The 27,395-nt window shown below is 40.0% G+C and overlaps 1 protein-coding gene across 2 annotated transcripts in view; it reads left to right on the top strand.

Moving 5' to 3' along the window:
* The first annotated feature begins 566 nt into the window (after positions 1–566).
* Positions 567–27,395, top strand: part of kcnh2b (potassium voltage-gated channel, subfamily H (eag-related), member 2b) — a 378,618-nt gene continuing 351,789 nt past the window's right edge. The window contains exon 1 of one of the 2 annotated variants that reach the window (XM_039789964.1): positions 567–1,386. In XM_039789964.1, coding sequence (XP_039645898.1) covers positions 1,311–1,386 — 76 coding nt within the window. In that variant the 5' untranslated portion in view covers positions 567–1,310. The remainder of the gene's footprint in view (positions 1,387–27,395) is intronic. The other variant, XM_039789962.1, reaches the window with a different exon arrangement.

Here is a 27,395-nt window from a genome sequence, read left to right as displayed (position 1 = left end):
TGCAGTTCCTCGGCACATTCACATGACTCTGTCACTGATTCAGGAGCAGCCCCACTTCTTCACCATAAAAAGAGACAATTTACCTCAGGTGGCCTAAATGTCCCTTAGTGGGGAAACACATACAAAGGGACCAGACAGCCGCACGTGTGTTTATGTCTCACTCTCAAATGAGTCCCTCCCATACAGCAGGACAGTACTACAGCCTAAAGCCGAACACCTGTCACCAGCAGCCGTTTGGCCGCAGCCTTTCAGAGCAGGTGTGTGATAAAGCTGCGGTGTAACCAGAGACTCTATGGGTGCAACACACAGAGCACGTTCCTCTTTTATCTGATACCAGCTGCATCATAAATGCTTAAGTAGCTGGGCTTACCCTGCCTGTGTGTCATCCCCCCATTTTAACACATGAATAATTTATAATAACATTCTACTGGGGCCCATAGCACACAAGAGTACCCATGGCCCCACTTTGGGAACATCGGGTGTAATACGAAGTTGTTTTTTTTAATTTTATTTGGGTAGCTGGGAGCGCATCTACTTCTTCATCCTTCACAAGTGTGAGCAGTTTCCGATGAGCAAAGGGTTAAAAGAGGCGCAGCTAGACGCCGGTGGAGCTGAAGTCATCCGCCAGAGCGCACAGCGAGGAGGAGGAGTATGGAAAGAGAACACCTCCAAAAAACACACATCAAGGACGATTCAAGCTGCGGATCTGCTGCATATTGTTAATCACCATTGTGTTCCTTCTCCCTCCGGTTAAACGCAGATATTTAGAGGAAGAGAGAGAAGGTGGAATGAGAAATAAATAAATAAAAAACGCGCAGCCCAGCGCCCCAACTATGGCTCCAACGACGCTCGTCGGGAAGCTCGCCCAGTCTGCATCACAGGAGCTGGCTGTAGCGCAGGATGAGAGGTCTGCTGTGCTCCACCGAGTGTGAGACCAGGAGGAAATATCACCTGACAGGCGGCCCTCCCCTCGGGGGACATAAACAGACACCTTCGCTCCTCTTAACCTGGAAACTGGAGGCTGGAAACGGCCCAGATCTGCCGTGCGTACATCGCGCCTCCTTTTTCAGAACTCTCTCCTCTCCTCACTTTCTCCTGGAGAGCCACGAGAATCTACCGTCTCTCTGACCAACTTGGGGAAACTTTGGCCACCGGATTACTGCCACTGAACCTGTCAGTGTTGAGTCTCCATGCAGTGAGCGCAGTGAGCATCGTGCGCTCGGCTGCGGGGACTGGAAAACACAGCTTCGGTGTGAGATTATTAAAAGTCCTGCAAAGTCTCTCAAAGTTCAGGGGCTACCGCAGCGAAGATGCCGGTCCGGAGGGGCCATGTGGCTCCGCAGAACACCTTCCTGGACACCATCATCAGGAAATTCGACAGTCAAAGTAAGACCATTGTTTGCTTAGCTTCTGTAAGATAATCTATATAACGATGCATTCTGTTTTTCTTTTATTGAGGCCCACTTTTAATAATTAATAAAAGCTTTGAAAATGGCATCCTGATGATGTACAGTAGGCTTCCAGTTGACATTTTCTTTTCCAGAATTATCCTCAATAATGATGTTTGCTGATGCACGGTAATAGTCCCATGGTGGCGCAGAGATGTTACATCAGCTGAGGTTAGAACATGTGTGATACATTTGATAAACAGAAATCAGGTACAATGCCAGAAAACATCACTTTTCCTTTCAGAGATCAGTCCTAAGAACATGATGCTATCAGTGTGAGACTGACTTTAGATGGGTTTATTTTCCACCAGATTAATTTCTGATCAAAACATCTTCATCTTTACCTTTTATTTTTATTTGATTTGACAGGTACAGTGCATATTAATAAACTAAAAATGCCAGATTCAGCCAAAAGGCTAATTTTCAATAGGCTTCCTAAAAACAACAACAACAGCTTATGTAGTTTTGAACTGCTGAAGTCTGTTATTTGTGGATCTGAACCCTGCAGCTGCAACCGGGAAACAATTCTTGTGGTGGGCCGTACCGTGTGTAATCACAGCCATCCAGTACAATACTTTAACAAATCGGATTAGTTTAGTTTCTGTTCATCGTCTCGCTTTGTCTCATGTCTCGTGCTGCTGTTGTCTTGACAGATGTTTTCAGAAAAAGCAATCTGCAACAAAATAACACATGGACTGTAGGTGCTTTTGGGGGCATGGGATCTATTATCTTTGGCTCAGTTGATGTGGATATGTAAAATAGTATTCATACTGGAGGCTGGGTTTGTTCAGCTTCACAGTATGTGATAGAAACCATCTCATGCGGAACATAGTGAAGGGAGGAAAAAGCCACAATCATGGTAGAGTAAGCGTGGCAGAGCCATTTCTTTTCCAGGATGGGACTGCTTTTAAAATAATGTACTACTGATACTTGATGCTCAGCCTCAGAGGAGATGATTAAGGAACAAACAATGGGCATCTGTTGTCACCACACATATCACACCACTCGACACATTGTGTAAGAAACCATGTTGTATATGTATATATGACAGAGACAATTTAATCAACCAGATCTGGGACTTCATTTAGAAATTGGTTTGTACTTCTCCTGCATTTACATTCAGTTGAGTTCTCTGCAAAATGTTTGTCTCCACACAAGAAATTTTGGAAAAAATGTAGCATCTCGCTCTTGATCATTTTGGTGACTTTTATTTTCAGCTGATGGACACACATATATTTATTGTGTATATGCTGTGATGCATGACGTCATATTTAAATGTGTCAGCAGTTTTGTCAGACCATTAGTTAAAAATAAAATTCACCAAACGATGATATGAGGGGAGTCTTTAGTGTTGCTTTTTTACCCCTAAATTAGTTTTGGGGAAATAAACCCATTGCTGTTTTACAGTCAAGTTTTGTCTCAATGATTTAAGCAGCACCCTGCAAATACAGTACGCGGTTATTTATAAAAAACTTACACATACTGTGTTGTAGAAACAGACCTGAAGCTGCTGCTTACTTGCTATAGTACGCTGGCTGTGTACACTGTGGTTCCTGCTGAATACGCTGTGGTCCTGCAGGTTTGCACTGTAAATGGGCTTCCATGGGCATGGGATCTATTATCTTTGGCTCAGTTGATGTGGATATGTAAAATAGTATTCATACAGAAACTATTGGACACCTAAAAAAAAAACAATTCCAGTATGCACATGCTTTTTTTTCTTTGTTTAGTTTCCCTTGAATGAAAAAATCCATATCCTCGCAACGAATCTACAATAAGTTATAAGCTACAAAAACAAACAATATATTCAAGCTACTACATTTTTCATAGAGGCCATGATGAGCATGCAATTTAAACCTGTCTGTATTTTGAAATACACAGACTTCATCCGTCCTCACTTTCCTGTGGTGGTGTTATCTTTGATGCAAATCATTCATGTTTTTTTTTTTTCCCATCTCTGAGTGTGTGTGACCAGACTTCAAATGTGCCTCAGCAGCCACAACGGCACGTTCCCTGTGGAAATTCACCACAGGGCTGATGAAGAAATAAGGATGTGATAGTTGTTAGGTGTGAGGAAAAAGTGGAGGATGTGAATAGTTCACATTTGGTCAGTTCAAGAGACACATATTGTAGATTTAAATGTCGTGTTTAAAGTCCCAGTGTGTAACGTGTTCAGTTGTTCATTATCAAAATCTGTGTTGCCCTTTCACAAACCTGTCCTTTTTTATGAATATTTACCACCACCGTCAATTCCAAGTATTCCTTTTGGCTTGAAATTTTACATTTGCATGAACTGGGGTAGATGCTCCATATTCATGCTCCATCTTGAAATATGTTAGCTGGTAAGGGACATACAGGACATACTGCTCCGCCTTTGTGTGTGTTAGGGACATACAGGACATACTGCTCCGCCTTTCACGTTTTCGCTGTCCCATGATAAACTTACAGGTGCTGCTAATGCTGCTAATGGGTAGCGTAGCTTCCTGGCCCCGGCAAGTTTGAAGAAGGAAACATGGAGGACCGCACGTATTCAAAATCCAAATTTCAGGAACAGAAGTCTTCTTCTTCGCCCAGAAAATGAAAAAGGAGATTGAAAAGAGCAAGAGACCGGCTTTTTGAAGCGTGAAGGCTACCGTAGCTGTAATACGTACTTTGAACTGCGTGGCGCGAGAGAGTTGATTGCGATATATGATCTCAACGCTAGATGGGAGAAATTCCTACACACTGGACCTTTTAAGGAATCTAAATGCCAATTGCTCCCCTTAGGAGCACATAAGATAGAACTCTTGAGATACCCTTTTCTAAATGCTAAAAAATGTGGTCTGCCTTCATACTCTTGGGTTAATCCTTGTGTTGTCTTCCCGTCAACCTTGAAAAAAATGTTTTTGACGCCTTTTTTCACAGTTTGTTTTTGCTTTTTCCAACATTTTAAATTGTTACATTTTTCTTCTTTACATTTTCAGCGCTTATTTCTACGTCCCATATTTTCTGATATAAAACTAAAATTGAAAACGGGTCAATGTGACCCGAAGTCACCACAAGGGTTAAGCTGTTCGTAAGGCTGTTTTGGAACAGCAAGTGATGTCTTGCTGCGTTCGCAACACCCAAGAGTCACGGCAGCAGCACAGCTTCAAACCAGGTGTGAAACCCCCCCTTTATCCTGACACAGAGGTGCTGAGAAGGGACTCCACATAAGTGCAGTCATGTTGAATAATTGACGTTGGAGTTGGGTAATTGACATTAATCCTGCAGTACTTATTTTTCCATCCTGATGAGCGTGGATAACTCTGCAAAGGTGAACATATTCTACTGCTCATTGGAACGCTGCCGACTCGTTCCACTGTGTTCATATGTTAAATGTTTCTTTACAGCAGATTTGCACTGGTTCGGCGTGCGGTAGGAAGCGTCTCTTTGTGGTGCATGTTTATGAGAGGAGCGCTTCGGTGTTACACGGCAACAAAACCTACAACTGAGAGGCAGAGAACCTCACATCAGCGCTTTCCAAATGCTTTCCCTGTGACTCATATCTTCAGAATAGTTGTCTATCGATTGTTGGAGGCTTCTGGGCCGGCTACAGCCTGCTGATGATTGTGATGACATGGTCTCTAATGGCTGTGGGTAATGAACTAGTGGCGAAGGGTCAGTGGACACTAGCAGCTGTTGTTGCTGTACATTAAAACTGAGAAAATATGTATTTTATACAGGAAACTCATCTATTGATTGAACTTTAAACTGCAGTCTAAAGATTTGCCAATACTGCTGAATATTTCTTTAGAATAACTTGAAGGTCCCATTTAGGGTTGGGCATCGTTTGGATATTAATGATTCTGATTCCAATTCTGATTCTTCCTTTCGATTCTGGTTTGGTGGAGTTGAAACGGGTCACATGCTTATTTCACGAATAAGAGGAAAGTTTTATTTTGATTCAATGCAGACGGGGCTTTTTCAATGTAAAATAAAGCCACACTAGAGCACCGTTTACTGTGCTTCATGGCTGCAACACAACAAGCACCTGGCCGCTACGGAAACCCAAACTTGCGTATGTTAAATTTGGAACCCATTATCAGATTTTAAACCAAATCCTCCAAACGATTCCAAACAATTCCAATAAAGAAACGATTCCGATGGAATCGTAATTTTTGAAACAATTCCAAGTAGGAATCGGTTCTCGATGCCCAACCCTAGTCCCATTACAGTCTTTCCATGCCTTCCTCTAAGCCACTTTGTGCTTGACATCAGTGAAAGCTCAGCCCACTCCTCTCATGTTGTCCAGAGCTGGGTAAAGGCAGAGCTTGGTGGGGACTTCCACACGGTGTTACACCGCACATTCATTCATCTGATCCCTTGCGGTTCCTTTATTGTAATGGAGGCTGGGTTTGTTCAGCTTCACAGTATGTGATAGAAACCATCTCATGCGGAACATAGTGAAGGGAGGAAAAAGCCACATTCATGGTAGAGTAAGCGTGGCAGAGCCATTTCTTTTCCAGGATGGGACTGCTTTTAAAATAATGTACTACTGATACTTGATGCTCAGCCTCAGAGGAGATGATTAAGGAACAAACAATGGGCATCTGTTGTCACCACACATATCACACCACTCGACACATTGTGTAAGAAACCATGTTGTATATGTATATATGACAGAGACAATTTAATCAACCAGATCTGGGACTTCATTTAGAAATTGGTTTGTACTTCTCCTGCATTTACATTCAGTTGAGTTCTCTGCAAAATGTTTGTCTCCACACAAGAAATTTTGGAAAAAATGTAGCATCTCGCTCTTGATCATTTTGGTGACTTTTATTTTCAGCTGATGGACACACATATATTTATTGTGATATGCTGTGATGCATGACGTCCTATTTAAATGTGTCAGCAGTTTTGTCAGACCATTAGTTAAAAATAAAATTCACCAAACGATGATATGAGGGGAGTCTTTAGTGTTGCTTTTTTACCCCTAAATTAGTTTTGGGGAAATAAACCCATTGCTGTTTTACAGTCAAGTTTTGACTGTAAGCAGCACCCTGCAAATATAGTACGTGGTTATTTATAAAAACTTCCTTTGATACTGTGCCTGAACAGTAGTAGACACAGACTAACGTGCTGCTTACTTTCTACAGTACACTGGCTGTGTACACTGTGGTTCCTGCTGAATACGCTGTGGTCCTGCAGGTTTGCACTGTAAATGGGCTTCCCCTTAGAACAAGTTGATCTGTGCGCTCTTTCTGTGCAACCTGATTAGCATAAATTGTAAGTTTAGGTAACGTTATTTTCCCGTCAGTAACATTAATAGTGTTTTAAGTTAATATGACAAACTCACACATTTTGAAATACACAGCGGAGGTATCCATTTCAAAATAGTCCCGGTAGCCTGCTGCAGAGGACTTGGCGGCTGATTTCAGTACGACGTCTTTTGTGCTGGCGGATCAAGTCGGGTTTAATTTTATTCACGGTTAATTAATGTTGAACGTGTCGTGTTTACAAGTTGCACCAAATTCACTGCGCTGAGTAGCCAGATATACACCCGTCAAGTGTGAACATTTCTCAGGATATTCCAATGACCGACTGAGACACACATACACACAGAGATTCATGCCTTCATAGTTAGATTGACATTATGTGGGAAACACTGCGACTACTTCATTAGGATGACTGTGGTGGTTGTTTAAAGCTCCATTGTGTAAGAATTTCACCCATCTAGCGGTGAAATTGTATATGACAACCAACTGAATATTACTTTCCTAGTTCTAGCGTTCTAGCGTTATGCACAATCATCCTACAGTTAGCCAAGCAAGTAGCACAAACTATAGAACTTAGGCTGAATTACCTGTCGAGAAGAAAGCAGGCAACTTCGGCGTCCCTTTTAAAATCCTTTTAAAAACCTTATGAGCTCTTTCCATCTTGGAAAAGCCACTCCAATATTAACTTTGGTCTTGTTGCGTTGCCTGTCGCGTTGTCGTTTTAATTCTCGTTAACTTCCTTGGCGACTCCGTTATCTTCTCCCCCTCCCTGGCATTCGTCACGGTGCCACTGAGTGTAAAAGCGCGAAAGGCAGAGATTATGTCCCTCTTTGGCTAGTGTATTTTAAAGATGGAGGTGCAACATGGCGGCCGTCATTTGAGCGACTCGCTCGTATGTATTCTGAATGATTCTGAATGGCAGATTCTACGCATACGAGAAGACTTTGATTAGTTGGTGGAAGTAATTACACATGAATGAGCACATATTTGTGAAAGAACAATGTTTTTTTTTGCTAAGAATCAACTCAAAGAATTACACAATGGAGCTTTAACAATGACGACAACAACTCCCATGATCCAACGCAACTTCACAACGTCATCAAAAAGTCTTTGTTTTGATTGACCCCTAGCAGCAGAAACTTACGTATTGTATGTTTAAGGGACTGCGGATGAAAAATTGCTTTAAACAAACTCTTTTACATAGGCCTGAATGAAATGGTAACATTTATGTCCAATACTGTACGTTGTTTTTAAAAATAAAATGAATAATTGAAAACAAAGGGAAATATTCTATGAATTGTGTACAGGATCTCAAATCTCAGGTCGGATGAAGTGGTTTTCCCTTTGGCCGTTCAATTTATAAGCTGTACCTTTTACATACAGGCAAATCCCAAGCTCTCCACCAATCACAACGCTAAAGACAAAAGTGTTTTCAGATTTAACTTCATTTGAGACTCGTCAATCATCAAGATACATTGTAGCATATAACATAGAATTATGCAACATATGTATGTTTTATGAATTAAACATAATGCATATGATGGAATATGATCTCCCTAAATTATATAGAGACCTTTGCAGTACAAAGTGCACTGATCCAACCAGGGAGTGCACACAAACCAAGCAGGTAACATGCAGCCTGGACAGTAATGTACAGTAGCTGTTAAAAATGGATACCCAGGATACAGATGTTTACCAAAATTGCCTCTCATTTGCACTGATTGGCCAAAGGGAGTCCTACTCATAGCTAGTGGCCCAAACAGAGAATGCATAACTCATGGGGGACAAAGTGTTTACTGTTGCCTTGTTTTCTATTTGTTCTGAATACTTCTGTTTGGGCAAGTTTAAAAAAAAAAATAGTTTTCACCTTTTTAAAACAAAAACTCATTGGATCAGTCGATGCAGCATGCCATGGTTTCCAGCTAAGGTATTTTGTGCACTGTTATCCCCTGACTTCAGACCTTCTTTTTCACTGTACACTGACTCTTTGTGCATGTAGCCCTCTCTGTTTACTGTACAGTGATCCTCCATGCCATGCTGCTCCACGCAGATTAGACTGCACATACAGATTGCGTGCCTCCTTGACAACAACAAACAACAGATTCGACCTCAATATGAGGTCATAGCAACCTTTTGGGTCATGTGTTGTTGTCTGTACTCCTTAGAGAAAACGTTGCCCAATTACAAGCCTGAAAGCCACTGTCCTCCAGGGAGGATGTTACCATTCTACAGCTGAAGTACTAACACTTCATCGCCATGGCAACTGCCCCCCTGACTCCCCCCCACATACGCACAGCCATCCTCACGCACACACACACACACACACACACACACACACAGGAATAGTCACAATAGTCATCTCCAGGTAACTGCATTCTTCTACTTTTAAAAATGCAATATATCGTGCAGTACACTGAAAGTTAACTATTACAAGATGGAGTAATACATGTGAAGAAGAGAACATCCTAGTGACAAGTATTGTGTATGTATCCAAAGCCTGATATACCTTATTATTCCTCTGTGCCATAGAACTCCATTGTTGTCCACAAACTATTATAAACACATCAGTGAGCCACACTGTTGCACTAGGTGACATTTTCCTTCATTACATGCACTGTATCAGATAATAAGACTTTAATTTACAGTTTTTTACAAACACTTTGCTACTAATTTCAGAACCTTGATGTCATTTTTCAAAACTCAAAACGGTCATCACTTGTAACACAGGCTGTCCAATGTTCAAAACATTGCATTGTGCATTCATATCTTTAAATAAATCTTGCACTTGCACAATCATTGATTCAAAAAATCAAGTTTATGGTGAAATACCATTGAAACGTTACTTTAGATCACCCACACACAAGCTACCCAGTTTCACTGTGTCGTCGTTTGTACAATCATTAAATATTGTAGTACAAAATAGGTGATACATGTTTCATTATGGTACTACATGTAAATACATCCCTGTAAAAGTACTGCAGTAGTAGAGAGAATACTACAGACCAATGTGGTACGAGTATATACATATAGTTTTTTCCAACTGCTTACACACAAAATCTTTTCATGTCACACGATTTTTGAAACCTCTCACTCAAAGTGCAAAACTACACAGCAAATCTCCAAAACCAGAAGCTATTTCTCAGCCTTTCACTCAGCTTTCAATCGCATAAAACACTTTTTTCAAAACATTAAATACAATTCTCTACCTAAGACACAGAAATCTAACAAGAAGTGACTTGCTATCCATTTCTAAACACAACCAATCAGAATGCTACACTTATACTCCTCACATGTGCAATCACATTATGTCATAACTGAACACTAACCAATCACTGCTTTAGTATAGGCCTATACAGAGGTCAAAGGTCAGATTACCTCTTTGGAACAATGGATGCCAACAATAGACAGAGCAGGGGATTATGGGGGGAGAGACAGGGGACAACAATGAGGAGGAGGAGGGAAGAAGAGGAAGAAGGAGAGCCATCCCTGATGAGATCAGGGCCACACTTATTCATCATGTGATCACCCACGGATTGACCAATGAGAGAAGCCCATCCTGAGTAGCTTTACAGTGGCGTCCATACCGCACGCAACTATCTAATGACTATTTCAGCATTACAAATCAATCGGACTTTGTTTTGCACAAAGTGCATACAATTACCCTGCCTCGACACACAAGCACGCACAAACACACACAACACACACACACACACACACAAACACATATATTCTTTATTCTAAAAATGATACCTTTGGTTTACATATGTTTATACTTTTGTTTTCTTATTTCATGCTACTGTATACAACACTGTGCTATTCTTACAAACATAATATTTTGCCCAATCAATATTTTCTGTTTTATTGTAACATTACATTGTTTTTTACAGTGCACTTTTCAACCACTTTCAGCAGATGACTTTCTCTCGAGAACATTGTAAATGTAGATATAAAAAGTAAATAGATAGAAAAAAGTGTTTGCCCTTGGATGCAAATGCTTCATTTTGAGATGTGTTGATGGTATTTTAAATAAGGAGATTTGAGGCATTTTGCATTTTGTGTGTGCAGTTTTAAGAATTGTGTGTAGAGTTTTGAAAAAAGGAGACAGTTTTGAAAAAGTGTGTAAGCAGTTGGAAAAAAAACTGTAATATATATATATATATATACATACACACATAAATAAAGGTTAAATATATATACAGTACTTTATATATAGTATATATAAATTATATATCTCAATCATCAGTAACGAGTTGGCAACAGTTACTTATCATTTTGAGTAGTTGTATACATTGATAGTTAGATGATTGTAATGAAATGAATAGACAATCATCTGAAATGTAATGTGTGAATTAGTTTTTTGAAATAGTAGTACTTTGATGTTAAGTTGAGTCATATTGAACAGGGGATCTTTGTTAAATGAACAAATGAGCTTTATGTGTATTGTATCCAAGCAATTGAAAAACATGTTAGAGTTTTGAAAAATGTGCATTTTGATCATTGGTTGTGAGTTTTGTGTCTAGAGTTTTGAAAAATTACGTCAAAGTAAAAAAATTAGTGCCAAAGGGATTGTAAAAATTTTGAGTCGATCCAAAAAAACACCATCCTGCTGCTGGAAATACTCCCTGATGCACCAGATTTGTTAAAATCCACAGCTGATATGAATAGTTCCAAACAAATGCACTATTTCCTCCTTTTTGAGTGACATTTGCTAAAAAAACAAGCTTTTACAAGCTTAACTTAGTAGCTAAAGGGACACTACATTAACAGTTTATTCAAAAGACCTATTTGTACCATTGACTCTTGTCTCGTAACTGTCTGCAAGCCATGTCTTATTTGTGGAGCAGTTTGTACTCCAGCAAAGGAGGGACCAATAAAGGTGCATGGAACACGGACACAGTAAAAGGCTACAATTGCTTCCTCCATTTTGGACCCTAGCTCTCCATTCCCTTAAATGTGCGTGTCAAGGTTCACCAAAGCTGAACTTGACACAAAAAATGTGTCCAGATTTTGTTTTACCTTTATTAATTCAGGAAAAAGGTTCACTGAGAGGAAGCCTCTCTTTTTGCTGGAACGCCCTGATCACATTCACACAGTGACACATTCGTACCAGGAAGCTGCCCAGTACAACCACAGTCTGATCTGCTGGCCACTGGAGGTTAAGAGCCTTGCTCAAGGGCATGTGGCAGTAATGAGGGAGGGACAAGCATTGCTCTTTCACTTTTCCCACCCAGATTGTATCCTGTCGGTTTGAGGAATTGAATCGACAACCTCCCGGTCACAACCTCGCTTCTCTAATTTTCTGGCCACCACTGCCCCGAATGCACTATCTCTGTAGAAATATGTAGAATAGACTGAAGAGTTCCAATGTGTAGAAGAATTAAAGTCTCCAACTAAGAACTACAAAGTATCAATGGTAAAAAGTTCTAGGAATACAGAATAACATTCCGGTAATTTAATTACAGTATACCGCCACCAACAACGTCATGTCTTAGCAAAATGTGTACAAATTTGAAAAGAAACAAAGTGTAACAACTTCAAAAGCGTCAAAAAGATCTATTTCCTTCAATGTTCTGTAATTTTCCTCTCCAGCTCGTGTCAGTCAAACAGAGCATTTAGAGCTCTGTGCTTCCTCGCTTTGATGAGCTTGGCTTAGAGTTGCATAAGGCGCAGAGCCTCGATGTTCCCGATGCAGGAAGGAAGAGATGACTTCTGTGCTTCTGTGAAAAGACATGTAAGCGCTGCAGCGTACATGCAAATGTTCCGCGCACACAACAGCATGTGGCTTGCATACATGGATTAGGCTGTGAGGAGACATTTGAGGGTTCCATCTGACGCCTTGCTTGTTGGATTTGTCAAATTTGACTCTTGCTGTGGCAGTGATACGGAACTGTTTCCCTACAGCTTCATGGTCATCCTCCAGATGTTTAAAATCAAACCGTATCAAATAGCTTCTACTGTATACAAAGGCTCCTGTAGTTACTCTAGTGTACCAGTACAGTAGCGAGGCTTTCCTCTGGTGCTTAGCTTTAGTTCTCTGCTCCATCTGTTTCACTCGGAGGGTGTAAACAGCAACACAGCTACACTGGTGCTGAGGTCAGGAGTGAGCCAATGCCTCATGATTGCACCTTATTGGTGTGAAATCACACTCTCTCTGTCTCTTCTCCTGTCTTCTTCCCTTTCTCTCGTTCATACACGCACCCAAGCGTTACCAAGCAGACACACAAAAGACTTGTAAAATCTTGTAAACACTCTTCTCTCTCGCTGCCCTCCTTCCCCACCTCGTTCCCTCCTTCTTTCTGCTCTTTGTCTCGTTTGACAACCTGTGTTTTTTTCTCTCTCTCTCTCTCTCTCTGTCCTTCCTCCTCTCCATCTCTCTGGTGCCCAGCAGATGCCCTCTGTGCTGCCATGCCTAACTGGCTTCACATCTCAAATGGGCATGCATCCAAATGGGCAACATGGCACCTGCTGGGGGGTGCTGAGAGGGAAGAGGTTGTGTGTGGTATATGGAAACTCTGTGTGTGCTTGTGAATTCAAACTTTCCATAAAAATACCCTCAACAAAAAAGCTAACTATTTCTGTAAACTACAAAAATGTGATTGGTCTAAAAATCTGTCAGTGGGGCAAGCAAAAATGACTTTCTTAAAAGAAGCTTACTTATCAGTATAAAACACTATGGCCTTAAAATGCTTACCCCATCATGTTAATGTGAAAAATGTCAGCAAACGTTATTGTTGTTACATTATTATTTAGCATTTAGCATTATACTGTAATTACAGGATATTGTGCCACAGTTAAACAAAAGTTGCACACTATTAGTGCAGTGATCTAAACCTGAAGTACAACTCAACCAATAATCTATTTAACATCTATAGAAAGAGTTTGGTCTTCTTCTTGCATTGATTAAGATAAGATATATCTAAATAGCTGTTTGATGTAAGTGTGATGCAAATTACTTTTCAGACTTGTTTCTTATCAACATTTGCTCAAAAATACTGTAGTTGGAATATCTTGCTAAGAAAAATCAATACAAGTTACATTGAAACTAGTCTAATATGTCCAAGTTGTGTTTGACAAGATTATTTGCCTGGGATAAAAAAATTAAATAAATCATACTTAGTCATCATATAATAAGATATTATGATTTTCTTGAATTTCCCTTTTTGGCGGGTTGTCTGTCTTCTTTCTACAGTAGTATACTGTATCACTGAGCTGAATCTCAGTACGATTTGTTTGTAGAGTTTATATTTATCCGTTTGTCTCTTTGTGTGTTCCTCTTTAACCAAATGTCTGCATACTTTGCCAGATGTACTGGCTTATTATTGAAGTCCTCTATCAGGCCTTGCTAGCTGAATTAATTATTATAGCAACATAACAAATATAAAATACCAAGTGATCAAACAATAAACTAAAATATTCTGACCTTTTCAGCCAAGTTTGCAACGTAACTAAAACATTCACATCTGTAAATAGTGAAATAAGATCTTTTCAGTCATCCTCCAATTATACACAGTTCTCTATCGTATCGAGACTATCTCTCCACAGAGTTCCAGAGATGGTCTCTCTTCACTCAGAGAACCAAGGTTACCTTGTAACCCAACGATCCTGTGAAATGTTCATTCTGCATGCCAGTGCTACAGGTGTTGTTCAGGTGCAACTTCCGTCCTCCTAGTTCAGTGCACAACCTGTGTGATAAGTGACACCGTAAAAGAAATACTTAATCATCATTTTAGGGTCTACTGTTCATACACAGCAGGGCAGGGTTTAGGCCTTACACTAATTCACACACATTCACAACTGGGAGCTGCCCAGTACAATAAAGTGTTTTTAATGGAGCAGTAGGAAGTTTGATGTCTTGCTCAAGAACACACCGGCAGTAGTTGTTACAGAAGGGGAGAGTGTGTTTCACTCTGCGATAAGTAGATTTTTCTAAGCGTTTGTTGTTGTAAATGAATACTCATTTGGGCTACAAGAGGCTAAAGTGCACCGCTACCCAATGTTCTAGTCTAAATAGGACCGAAAGCATTCATGTTTTCTTCCAGGTGAGTTTTTTATTGTTTTTTATTTCTCCATGCACTTTAAACACAAGGTAACGACAGAATAGTGCTGATTAAAATACATTTCTAGCCAAGAGAAAGACATGACAGTAATGTTACATAACTTGCTAACACAATTTATATGTACCTTGTGTTTAAAGTGCATGGAGAAATTAAAACAACACACGCACGCACACACGCACACCACCACACACGCACACACGCGCACACACACACACACACACACACTGTGTGGCTGTTGTAAACCACGAGAGAACATTTAGTCCTAAACCTAAGACACTTCATTATGTAGGAGTTTTGGATCGTCTGATTATTCCAACTATAAAGATAAGACACACTTGGATACTGAGACACAGCAGTTTCAGCTTCTAGTCAAGGACGCTTTGATAAGGCTGCTGAAAGACTCTAACTTGTGACCCTGCAGTTAGCAATCTGTCTTGACCACCAGGACAATGGTGCACCGTAATCCTGTAGAAGGGTTGGTGAATATTACAGCAGGAATCATATCCATTAGGAGTAGCATTTTAGGGCAACAGTTGTGAAGTCCTCTCTCCTGCAAGAAAATCAATCCATTTACTTGGTAAACAGTACATTTTTGTATTATTTCATAATGTGTATATTGAAATGTTTTTACTTGGAGGAAGTTAGGTTCACCTTCTAGGTGCACAAAGTTCAGTTTGACATCAAAACCAAAATTTTTATTGACCATTTATTTGCACAGATAAAGGTCTAGCTGTCTGCAAGTATGACGTTATGACAATCTGACCTCACAGTCGAAACTAATATAAACACAACAGCACACAATAATGCAACTTAGTATGTGTTTTTTTATGCAATATTCACAATGAAAAGAAATGTTATTTATTATGTTTGAATTACACTGTAAACCCAAATTAGTTGACTTTACTCGCAAATCGCGTGGAAACCCGTTGCCCTATCCCACTTTAGTTTTTACACAAGCTAAAACTAAACATGTCGGGTTGTTTTAACATGGAACCTTAAGTTTTTACACAAGCTAAAACTAAACATGTCGGGTTGTTTTAACATGGAACCTTAAGTTTTTACACAAGCTAAAACTAAACATGTCGGGTTGTATTAACATGGAACCTTAAGTTTTTACACAAGCTGAAACTAAACATGTCGAGTTGTATTAACATGGAACCTTAAGTTTAGTATTTATATTTATTAGTAGTGTGTACTCAAATCATTAGATAAAACTAGCTATTATGACTTATTATTGCTACTCATCATTTATTACAATTACTATTATTTCCTCTAATTTAATTAGCTTTTGATTTTTTTTTAAATATGGTATAAAACATTGTTTCAAATAAATTGGATGAAAAAAAAGAAACACCTCTAAATGCTCCAATGCATTTTATTTTTAAGAAAAATGGCAAAACAGGTCAACATTAACACGTCTAACCTAAAATGATTAATGTGAAAAAAGTAATTTCAAATCATTGAAACAATTATGTGTGTGGTGTGTCCGTGTGGGTGTTGTGTGTGTGTGTGGGTGTTGTCCGTTTGGTGTGCTGGTAGGTGTTGTCCGTTGTGTGTGTGGGGGTTGTGTGTGTGTGTGTGGGTGTGTCTTGTGTTATGTGTAGGTGTTGTCGTGTGTTTTGTGTGTGGTGTTTTGTGTGTGTGTCTTTGTGTGTGTGTGTGTTGTTCTTGTTGTGTTGTTGTCTTGTAGGTTTTTGTCCGTGTGTGTGTTGTGTTGGTTGTTGTGTGTTGTCCGTGTGTGTGTTGTGTGTGGGTGGTCCGTGTGGTGTGTCGTGGTTGTTTGTTGTGTGTTGGGTGTATCTGTCTGTGTTGTTTGTGGGTGTTGTGTGTGGGTGTTGTCTGTGTAGGTGTTGTCCGTGTGTGTGTGTGTGTGTGTGTGTGTTGTCCGTTTGTTGTGTTGTGTGTTGTCCATGTTGTGTTGTCCGTTGTATGTTGTTGTGTTGTGTGTGTTGTCCTTTGTGTGTGTTTGTGTGTGTTGTCCGTGTGGTGTGTGTTGTCCGTGTGTGTGTGGGTGTTGTCCGTGTCTGTGTTGTTTGTGGGTGTTGTATGTGTTTGTGTGTGTTGTGTGTGGGGGTGTTGTCCGTGTTTGTGTTGTTCTTGTGTGGGTGTTGAATGTGTCACAAATTTACAAGAAAAAAACATGGATGTCCCCTGAGATTAAAGTGGTAAATCCATAAACAAAACAAAATTGACAAGAAATCCTCACTCAGATGTACATTGCGAGCTGATTTTTCAAAGTCTGTAGCTTCGGCTTTAGGTCAGTGTGGTCTAACAAGAGCAATACCTGTTGGATGACCTGAAATGTGAGCTCCATAGTCTTGGGGTTGTTAAGATGGAGTGCATATGTGAGTCCAAACAGAATGCCCAATGCTTTTGGCAGATCTTGAATGTTGTCCATCACGACTTCTCCCTCAATGATGATTTTCAACAAGGCAGGACTGAGATGCTGAGAAGATGTGAGCCCAGCACCTTCACGCTCAATGAGAAGTATCCCAATGTCAAGGTCACGAAAAAATCCTCATCATCCGATTCCTGAATAAAGAATAACAGAAGAGCCCAATCATTACATTAGATTTCTCATTTGAAAAACAACTTTAATCAATATAAGAGTGTCATGGTGAAAAATAAATAAAGGTGAAAATTATGAGAAAGCAAGTGCTTACTTACAAAGCCTGCTTTTATTTGAAGAAGTTTGTGAGTTTGTCCCCAAGGATGATAGGAAGCCCTCTGAGCACCTGTGTCTGGATGGCAGTTGGCTCTGTAGTCTTTTGGGAATTAAACACAGTACTACAAGTTAGATAGCTAAAATGAAAAACATTTAATGATCTATAAGAAAGCTTAAACAAACCAAGCAATGTTTGGATTGAATTATACAACTAATAGAGTAGCATTGTGATATGATGTTTTTACAAAACCTGTGAAAAACAATGCCAAGTACATAATGTGTATGGACCTACATTGGTCTGTTGTGAAATATGTGTCAACAACTGTCCAACATTACCTCTCTTGGATCGAAATAACTCGAGGAGACAAGGACTGTGCCGATCGATGCTCTCATAGAATTCCTGCTTGAGGTTCTTGCTGAACTCCATGAACACCTGAAAAATACAGAGAACAAAAACAAACTGAACTTAGATCAACTGAATTATACAAGGCAGCTAAGCCACCTGTAAAGTAGTATATGATTTGAAATGTTGTTTAAATAAAATAAAATTAAAAAATACCAATTTTTTCCTTAAAGAGGACAAGAGTAAATGTGTACTGCGCAGGTGAGAAAGACTGCTTCTGTGCAGGGTGCAGAAAAAACACATGACTGACAGTGAAAGGTTACTTGGGCAGTTTCACGCAGTTGTGCACCCTGGGTTTTCTGGTGAATCTTTGCTAAGTTGGAGCTTAAGTGCATTAATGGAGTTGAATGTGCACACACATTGTTGGTGTAAGCAGGGAAATGGGACAGTTCTACCATAGTTTCCGTGTTTAAACCGATAACGTTTTAAAAGGTAACCCATTTTCTCACACAAACTCACAATACTTCCACTTCCACAACATCATCACACCACAAGGATCTGTAAAAATAGAAAACAAGAAAACGTTTAGCTCAACGACTAAGCTCAACAATGTCACTGTTAAATACAATAAGGCAATATAACCGGACGACGCCTGTGTTACAGAGAAAACGGGCATGTAAACAAGCGCGTGAGAGTGAGTGAGTGAGACGGAAAAAAGAGAGCGGCCAAGGACGGGTCGAGTGGATCAATGAGCTGCAAGCAGCTCACGGTGTTCCACAACGTAAACACCGCCACAGCGCCTGCTACACCTTTGCCCCGACAGCGGTTGAATCGCTTTTCTATTGCGTAAAATGACTATACTGTATGTAATGTTATACTGTATAAAGGGATACAGTCGAGCAAACTCGCCGGTATGTGAGCCGTCCTTCAGAATGTTAACACTAAGCTAACCTTAACATTCAGCTGACACTTTTTGAGTAGCTAGCTAGTGTTAGCAATAAGCATGTATTAACACTGCACAGATTCAAACAGTAACATTAGACAGAAAAAAGCTAGGTCAACAAATTATCTGCAAGCTTTTGGGTATTCAAAATTCCCGCAAAGATAACTAGGCTACAATAGTTATTTTAAATACTAACCATTCCACTTGGAGTAAGGTTGCTTCTAAGTCAGGGTACCGTCCGCTGCCGATGCCTGTGCTGCTCGTCCCGCCAGGTGCAGAGCCCCTTGAACGCACGTTACAAGACGCTGGTCTTGTCACATGACCAGGCAGGTTTTTGAATTAGCCCCCTCCCCTTTTTATGAAAGTAAACATACCGAGTTATCTCTGCTAAACATGAATAGTGCAATGAATTTTTCAGCTAAATAGTACAACCAACTAATGTTGTTTAGTAATGATAGCAGGCTTTTACAAAACATAAAAGTATAAGTAATGATCACTCGTAAGTTTAATTAGAAACATCACTCGTAAGTTTAATTAGAAACAAAATCAGGGTTTACAGTGTACCTGTCATGCTAAATGTTTTTCTTGCAGACCATTCGAAGCACAATTCATACATGAGTTGTTGATTCAATGTGTGATAATCAAGTTTTGTATAACTTGTGTTTGGAAAAGCAAGCTTGTAAAAATGTAGTTACATCTAAACATGTTAATCAAAGTATGTTATTGACCAAACAAGTACCAGAAATTAGGCAGATCACATGCGTTGGGTACTGTACAAACATGAGTCTATATAATATTGGTTTCATGTAATGTAACATGATTGATAAAGATCAGGACAGAAAAATGTACTGGCCATGGAGACAAAATAGACATGGAGACCAAATGCTTTACTTCTTTCCCTTAATGGTTGCGTTGAGTTGCTTGGTAATTGCATCATGATCAAGTTCATCAGTCAATGCAGTTGGGTTTTATCTAAATTTGATAAAGCCGAGGGCGTGCTGGCTCCCCTGTGAGAATTTATGAAAATCTGCAGATGCGCCGAGACCAGCTTTTACAAAAACACTTTTGAAAGTCGTTTTTTTTCAAAGTCAGAGCTGTTTGTGGCTGCACAGCGATTGAGGGAAAGACGAGCTCCCGATCTGTTTTCTCAGAAGATGATACACACTTCAGAAGCATCTCTGGAAGACTTATATCTCCCTCCACATCAGCAGCTTCTAATTGACTGTGCCTTTCTAAAAACGTGTATCCCACAGACTAAAGCATCAAACTGTGCATCGCTGCTGTGTTTCTTCTTGGAAAAGATGAGACAAGCTTGAATGCATCAACAGCACCTTGTCAGCTTTATTTCACACTTTGATGTAAAGCTATAAAAAGGGCAGCATCTTCCCTGAAACAAAGCACAAAAGAAGAAAATGATTCAAAATGATAAAAAATGCAGTAAACTTTTTCACATTAGACGATGATTAATGCATTACTTTGTGGGCCATTTTTGTCTAGTTTTAGCTTTCAGTAAATACTCTTAATGATAGTTTAGACAGATAAACAGGTATATGTCACAATCTATTGCTGGATTGTAACACAAAAACAGATAAGATAGATAAGATAAGATATACATTATTGTCCCCAAAGGGATATTTGTTTTGGACTCTGTCCGTTCCGCAGCTTTACAAAGATAACACAAAATACAGAAAATATGCATCACATACTCTCATGCAGCACAAAACATGCTCTCATATACATTAGACAGGTATAGTAAGCACATTAACTCCTCCTTTCAGTGGCAGTTTCTAATTGAACGACCCTGTACGTATTGCACAAAATGACAGTGCACTGACATAATGCACAACCCAAATAGCCTACATATTGCACAACTAACATATTGCACAACCCCAGTAGCCTACGTATTGCACAAAATGACATAATGCACAACTCAAATAGCCAACATATTTCACAAATGACACATTTCCACATAACCTATGCAGTACATAATGACATATTGAACAATCCAACAGCCCATGTATTGCACCACTAACATTGCATAACCCCAATAACCTACTTATTGCACGATGACAACTCAGCCAGCCTACAGCTGTTTGATACAGTACAGTGCTGCAGCAATCTAAAACAGAATGTGATGCGAGCATTTCTGATGCATGCTTATGATAAGTAATTGAAACAGGGAGAAAACTTAATTTGCTGCTGTTTAGGAACAAAATTCTGAAATGTTACTAGACATTGTGTTATAATGTCACCCAGTCTTATTGCCTTATCATCTCAAACAGTCAAAATTCAAAAACCAAAATGAATTCATCACCTTCAAATATGGGTGTCGGGATCAATAAGTGCTGTACTTTTTGTGACTCAGAGGTAAAAGTGGGTGCGAGTGCCTGTTTATCACCTCCTATCTTTTGAAATCCAAAGTTGACCAAAGTTGAAGCAAAACAGCCAAGTGCGACCGTCCGGCTGCTTTGGCAGCTCCCAGTATTTTGCTGTCCTTCTCCTCTCAGCCCTTTGCCTGTACCTCTATTTGTCACTGCTTTATCTCCTGGCAGCTGCCCTTTCACTCTCGTCCTCCCATTCATCAAGTCTCCCTCCTCCGGTTTCTTCTAAAACTTGATCACACCTCTCTCATCCATTCTCCCTTTGTCTCCCTCTCACCTGTTCGGACTCTCTCTCTCATTCACCGTGACGCCTCTGCCAACCCAAAAGCGATCGCACAGAAAAGGCCAGCTAACCGACTTAAAGACCCGGAGTCCCCAGCGTTCCAGGGATTAGACCTAATTTGCATAAATCTGCATAACCTCGTTAAGGCAGGGGGAGACGCTGTACACACTGTAGCCTGAGACACTTCAGAGCAAAACAGCCCATTAAGGATCGCAGTGATTATGGGATTATCACTCCTAACGACTGTTGGGGGACTGGAGCGGTGTGTACACTCTGAAAAGTGCCAGGTCGCATGACTGAATCCAAAACTGTGTGGAAGAAGGGAATCCATGCTTTCCGTCCGGTGACCTTCAGATTGCATTTGCGTGGGATTTGTTCCTAACCACATCTTTATTTCCATTTATTATTGTTTCAAGTAATGTACAGTATGGATACCATGGATAAGGAATACAAACATGGTGGCCCATTTGTTTTAAATGAAAGCTGCTCTGTCAGCACATTCACTGAAAAAGATTCTCCAACTTCCTGTCTGGCTTCTAAATACACACAAGAGTCAGCTTCAGTCAAACAGATTTTTGACTTGACCTCATCAGGATGCTTATAGGTTGTTGTGTAGTCTCTCCTGTAAGGTGTCAGTAAGCCTCAATTGAGGTGCTTGTCAGCTGGTCGAACTGTGTCTAATACCTAGTCCGCCCACACCTTTCCAAAGTTGGAATTGCATCCAAAACATTCTTGTTACTTTTCCAAATAAGCACTGCCATTTTGCACAGCAATCTGTCAGATTGGAAGAGAAAGGAAGCCGGATATGATCTTCTCTCTATTTCTATGACTCCAGTCACTTTTTGTGTGTGTACAACTGAGTGCAACACTATGATTGCCTAGCCATTCAGAACAGCTATAAACATCTTTACCTTCAGACATGGAAGGACAACATGTTGTACAAACTAGTTCATTCATCATAACCTGGCATTAACAAGTAGTCCTACCAAAAACGGGGGTTGTGGAAACAGGGATGTGATTATTTTTGGGCTTTTCCACCTTTAATTGACAGGACAGCTAGGTGAGAAAGGGGAGAGAGAGGGGGAAGACATGCAGGAAATCGTCACAGGTTGGATTCCAATCCTAGACCTCTGCGTCGAGGCATAAACCTCTCAGTGTACGTGTGCCTGCTCTACCCACTGAGCCAACCCGGCCACTGGGGGATGTTGATCTTAAGAAAAATTATTTTATATTCAATAGTACATGTATGATAAAATTGAACCCAATTTAGCATCAATAATAAATATTAAGTTTGAGTGCAAAACTTATCTAAAACTAAAATCTTGATCTTAGTAGTTGTAGAGTCTATTATATATTATAGAATATCTGTCCCTATTTTTCCTCATGTATTTGCCAAATATATATGCTGTTTATCTCCCATGCAGACTGATCTCATGAAGTGGCGTATGTATGACACACCAGTTCGTCGATTTTGGCGTGTTATCAAGACGCATTTTTAGCATATTTATCAACGCAATTTGCCCACCATTGACCTACATTAGGCGTGAATTTTCACCGTAGCGAGTAGTATAAAGGGACGTTAGTTGGAATGGCAGATGGGTAAAACACAGGACTTTCACCCCGGAGAGCTGGGATTGCATCCTGCGTGTTGTGACTTTTCAGCGTTTTTTTTTTTTTAAGCCTTCCCCAATGTTTCTTTCCTAAACCCAACCGTTTATTGTTTTGCTAAGCGTGTTTTTTTTTTTTTACACGCATGTGACGTTGTTGTCACGATAGTACGTCATGTTCTCGCGATAATGCGCAACGTGGCGACGCCACTTGGTGGGTATGTTTACGTCTGCTGTATACAGCGTAGACATACAAGTGGATAGCTCAAAATGCGTACAGACAACACGCCGTTTGGCTTTAGGAAAGTGGCGTGTATGTTTACACAGCTACACTTTTCTGTTCAGTAAATAAATGAAAGCATATTGGTGGAAATGTATTATTTACACACACTGTTAAGAAAACGGACTGAATAATGAAAAGAAATGAAATGCTATGGCTGTCAAAACATGACAGGACCCCCCCTATCCGCCTGTCAGCTGTCTCACACTGATGACATCAGCAGTTCTCCTCCAGCAGTGTACACTTCTGTCTTGCTAACAGTGTGTGTGGCCAGCATCTCTAATGGGACAAAAATGTGAGTACATTTTGAAAAGACATTTTGGGGAACTACTGTAACGCTTTTGCAAAGCTAAGCAAACCGGATGGAAGTTAGACGTCCTCTAATTATTTCTCTGGCACTGGGAGAGAGATGGGAGTCGAGTTTGAATGACTATTGGATGATAACCGGGAGGGACTCCGACAGATGTGTCCCACCTGTGAGCTGACAGCTGGAGGCTGGACTGGTTTACAGTGACAGTACTAGATGGAGAACACCATTAATCCACGATGCACTCATTTTCCAGCTGGGGATCAATAAAGGTGTCTCTTATCCCATCAGTCACTGGCACATGGCTCATATGGCAGTGGGTATTGGTTATTAGAAATGTATACATAAATTTTACTTGGTCCTTTGGAAGAGTTTTCAACTCCAGCATTGTTCCACATCTATTTAACCGAAAGAAGTGGAAACTTACTTACATGCAATGCCCAGATTTGCTCCCTAATGGCAAATGGGTTTTGACGCGTAATTAGAACTTGAATATATATTTTACAAAAGGCTTTACTTTAAAATGATGACACATCACTTTCCCTCTGAAGAGTTTTCTTTTTGATCTGACGGCTGCTAAGAAAATACTAGCATTGAGCTGGAAACACTACAATTCATTCAGTATGACTCAATGGACTGTGTTATTCTTCCTAGTCATCATTTCTCTGGAACTCTCTATAGCTTGGACCACTAGAGAAAGAAAAAATACAGCTGCAGTCTAAAGCGGTGGAGTGCAAGGTGAGAAAAAGCTGCTTTACATAAACATGACATAACGTAAACTTACTCAATCATGTGAAATAATAATACAAACTGATGGAATAATAGTTTAAAAAAAGCAACACTAACTCACGGTCCTCTTTCTAGCTATTTCCGGAGCTTGCAACCACTTCTATTGGTATTCATAAGTGAATGGGGTTACTTTAGTTGTCTCCAGCGGGCATACCGGGCCAGTGGGTTTAAGGATTGGATGATGAGAATCCTGCCCCGACTTATGACCAGGATAGACACTGTTCAACAGGGACCAACAGAAGTTTCCCAGTGAGACCCCTGTATGTGTCTTGACTGTCAGAAGATCTTACAAGAGTCTTCAAGTCGCAAAGAGTCAGCACTTACCACAAACCAAAAGAAAGACTGCCGTGGTGTAGGGGACACTACATTGGTTAAACGGCAAGTAACCTCAACAAGAACCAAGAGACTTTAACAGAGACAATCTCTCCTCTCATATATGATCAAATGATATACATCTCACACTTCTGTCGTGTGATGACAACTGACGCAACTCCATTTGCAGTTGAAAGCTGTGGAAAAAGCTTGTAAGTGGACCTTGGGTCAAAATTATTTAGTCAAAGTGATAGAAAGGTGGGGTGCCCCATAACCTAATTGGACCTTTGTTACATTTTACCCCTCTCTCCGCTCATGGACTGTCTGCCTTCCTACAATGAGCTTTTCAATAAAGGCAAAACATTCACAAAAATACATTTACAGAAATGTGTATGTATCGGTGTATATTTGGGTGTGTACATGGTTATACAAGTGGACGTTGTTACTCGGTATACTGACTAAGCATCTACACGTACAATTGTACAACTAGAGAAAAAAATGGACTGTCTAAAGATGGAAAACGTGGAATCTACAACAAAATCAACAAGGGTTTGGTGGAAGATTTTCTATCCATCACTTATTTAGTCGATGCAAACACTGAAATGGATCCTTACACTTTATACATCAGTTAATCAGTATAAAACTCTGAGAATAAACTGAACTGTGTTCATGTTTTTGGACACTGGCTGGCTTGTTTAAGAGACACTCTAGCATATAAAGGGTACTACATTTAGTCTGAATGTATTGTGAGTGTCAGCTCTCTGTGTTTGAGAATTTAGCATGTGTCAAATGTTCAGTTTCCATGGCAATTGCTCAGTCAGAAATGGGTAGAGACAAAAGAATCTCTTCAGCCTGCCACTGTAAACCCACCAAACACATGCCTCTGCTTCTTTGTCTATTTTCTAATTTTCTCTCAATATTTCTCTTTATTTCATCCTTTCATCCAGTTTATATCTTCATTCATCCTTCTCTCCACTTTCCTAAATCTCACTTGCGCTTTCTTTATCTCTCTGTCTCTGTGTCTAGCAGGCGGGAATTGGTGTGTTGACTTGTGATTCTAAAACATGGGCTTCCCTCCCTATCCGCCTACGCAGCATACTCAGGGAGATTCCAAGCACATGCACACACTCACAGATACACAGTCACTCACACACATGCAAACACACCGCATGCACACACACAAACTGGCAGACTGCAGAACCCCGAAGGTCTGGTCTTAGTGAATTATTCAGTCTGCGTTGGTGGGTCTGTGTGAACGTGTACGTGCGTCTACAAACGTGTGTGTGTGTGTGTGTGTGTGTATGTGTGTATTTGGATGTGTTCATGTCTCATGAATCTCTGAGTGTGTGTGTCTGTGGGAATATCAAATGGTGTTTTCCTCCTGAGCAGCAGCAGATTGTCTTTAATCAGCCTCTCCATCAGCTCCCTCCTCTCTTGCTTCAAAAGCTTATTAGAAGGAAATTGCAGGGAGAGGCAAGATGTGGTCAGTAATGTCACCAAAAGCAGAGACTGAGCTGGGGGCTGGGGGGGGGGACAACTGGACATTGTGGTGTGTGTGTGTGTGTGTGTGTGTGTGTGTGCACACATTTATTATGTTGCAATGCATAGCTTTTAGTTCATTTCAACAATGAAAGAGTATATTGTGAAGTCACAATGCAAATATCACTGATTGATTTGGTAACGTGATCATGAACAATGTATACTATTTAATTATGTAATGCAATTATGCAGTGTTGACAATGCTACTGTTTATAGACAGGTAGGAACCAACACATTTCCAGCCAGGCAAATGTGCTGGTTTTTAATGTTTGACAACAATCAATATAGTAATATATTGATTAGATATTATGATTTACAGATTTCTGGGGCTTGTTGAGGGTAGCTGGCGCTCAGATAATGAAATCAACTAGCACTGATTGAAGAGTAGCCCACTGAAATCTTGCCCTCTGTAGTGCTTTGCTTTGCGGAGGTTGTGTGGAGGTTGGGGGGTGGTGGATGGGGAGACTTTCATACGCAAGACTGGGATTTGAATTAGATTTTAAAACCTTTACATCTGCAGTTTTTTCCTATTCACACTAAAATAAAATTGACCCAGTTTTAGTGTTAATTAAATTATTTCCATTGGGCTATTTAGCCATATGTGGTTATTTTGACCTAGTAACAATGCCATAACCGCATTTCTGTTGGATCATCAATTTAACTAAAATGTTTATATATTTTTATAAACATTTTAGTTCTGTTTAGACAAAACAAGCTTTTTACAAGTTTGAACTTATAATTGCCACCAATTTAGTTTAAAAAAAGACATTAACGGTTTACTCTACACTCAATATGAAGACACTCTGAACAATTCATCCAAATTTGGATTATTTCCAAAACAGTTAAAAACACTTTACTTGAAGGGGTGGACATTAGACTGACATGACACCGTCTTAACCATGACATGACACCTGTCATAGACATTAAGGAGTCTTTATCAATGTATATGACTGTTGTCATAAGGTGTCATTCAGTAAATTATGACACTTTTAATGCAAGGTTAGCAATATTTAAGATATTTGTGTTATGATAACTTGTCATTGCTCAAGCCCATAATCTCTTGTCAGCCACCTGTGTATGGGGTCAACTAGGTCAACTAATATTTGGGGCATTATTTCTCCTGCATTAGAAAACAACCCAATAATATATATATATTCTTTTCTCTCTCCCTTCCTTCTGGTGAGCCTCACCTAATCCAGCA

Source organism: Perca fluviatilis, chromosome 22 (genome assembly GCF_010015445.1).
Source record: "Perca fluviatilis chromosome 22, GENO_Pfluv_1.0, whole genome shotgun sequence".
Classification (NCBI taxonomy): Eukaryota; Metazoa; Chordata; class Actinopteri; order Perciformes; family Percidae; genus Perca; species Perca fluviatilis.
The sequence above is the reverse complement of the archived record's forward strand: the minus strand, read 5'-3'. Positions and strand labels throughout refer to the sequence as shown.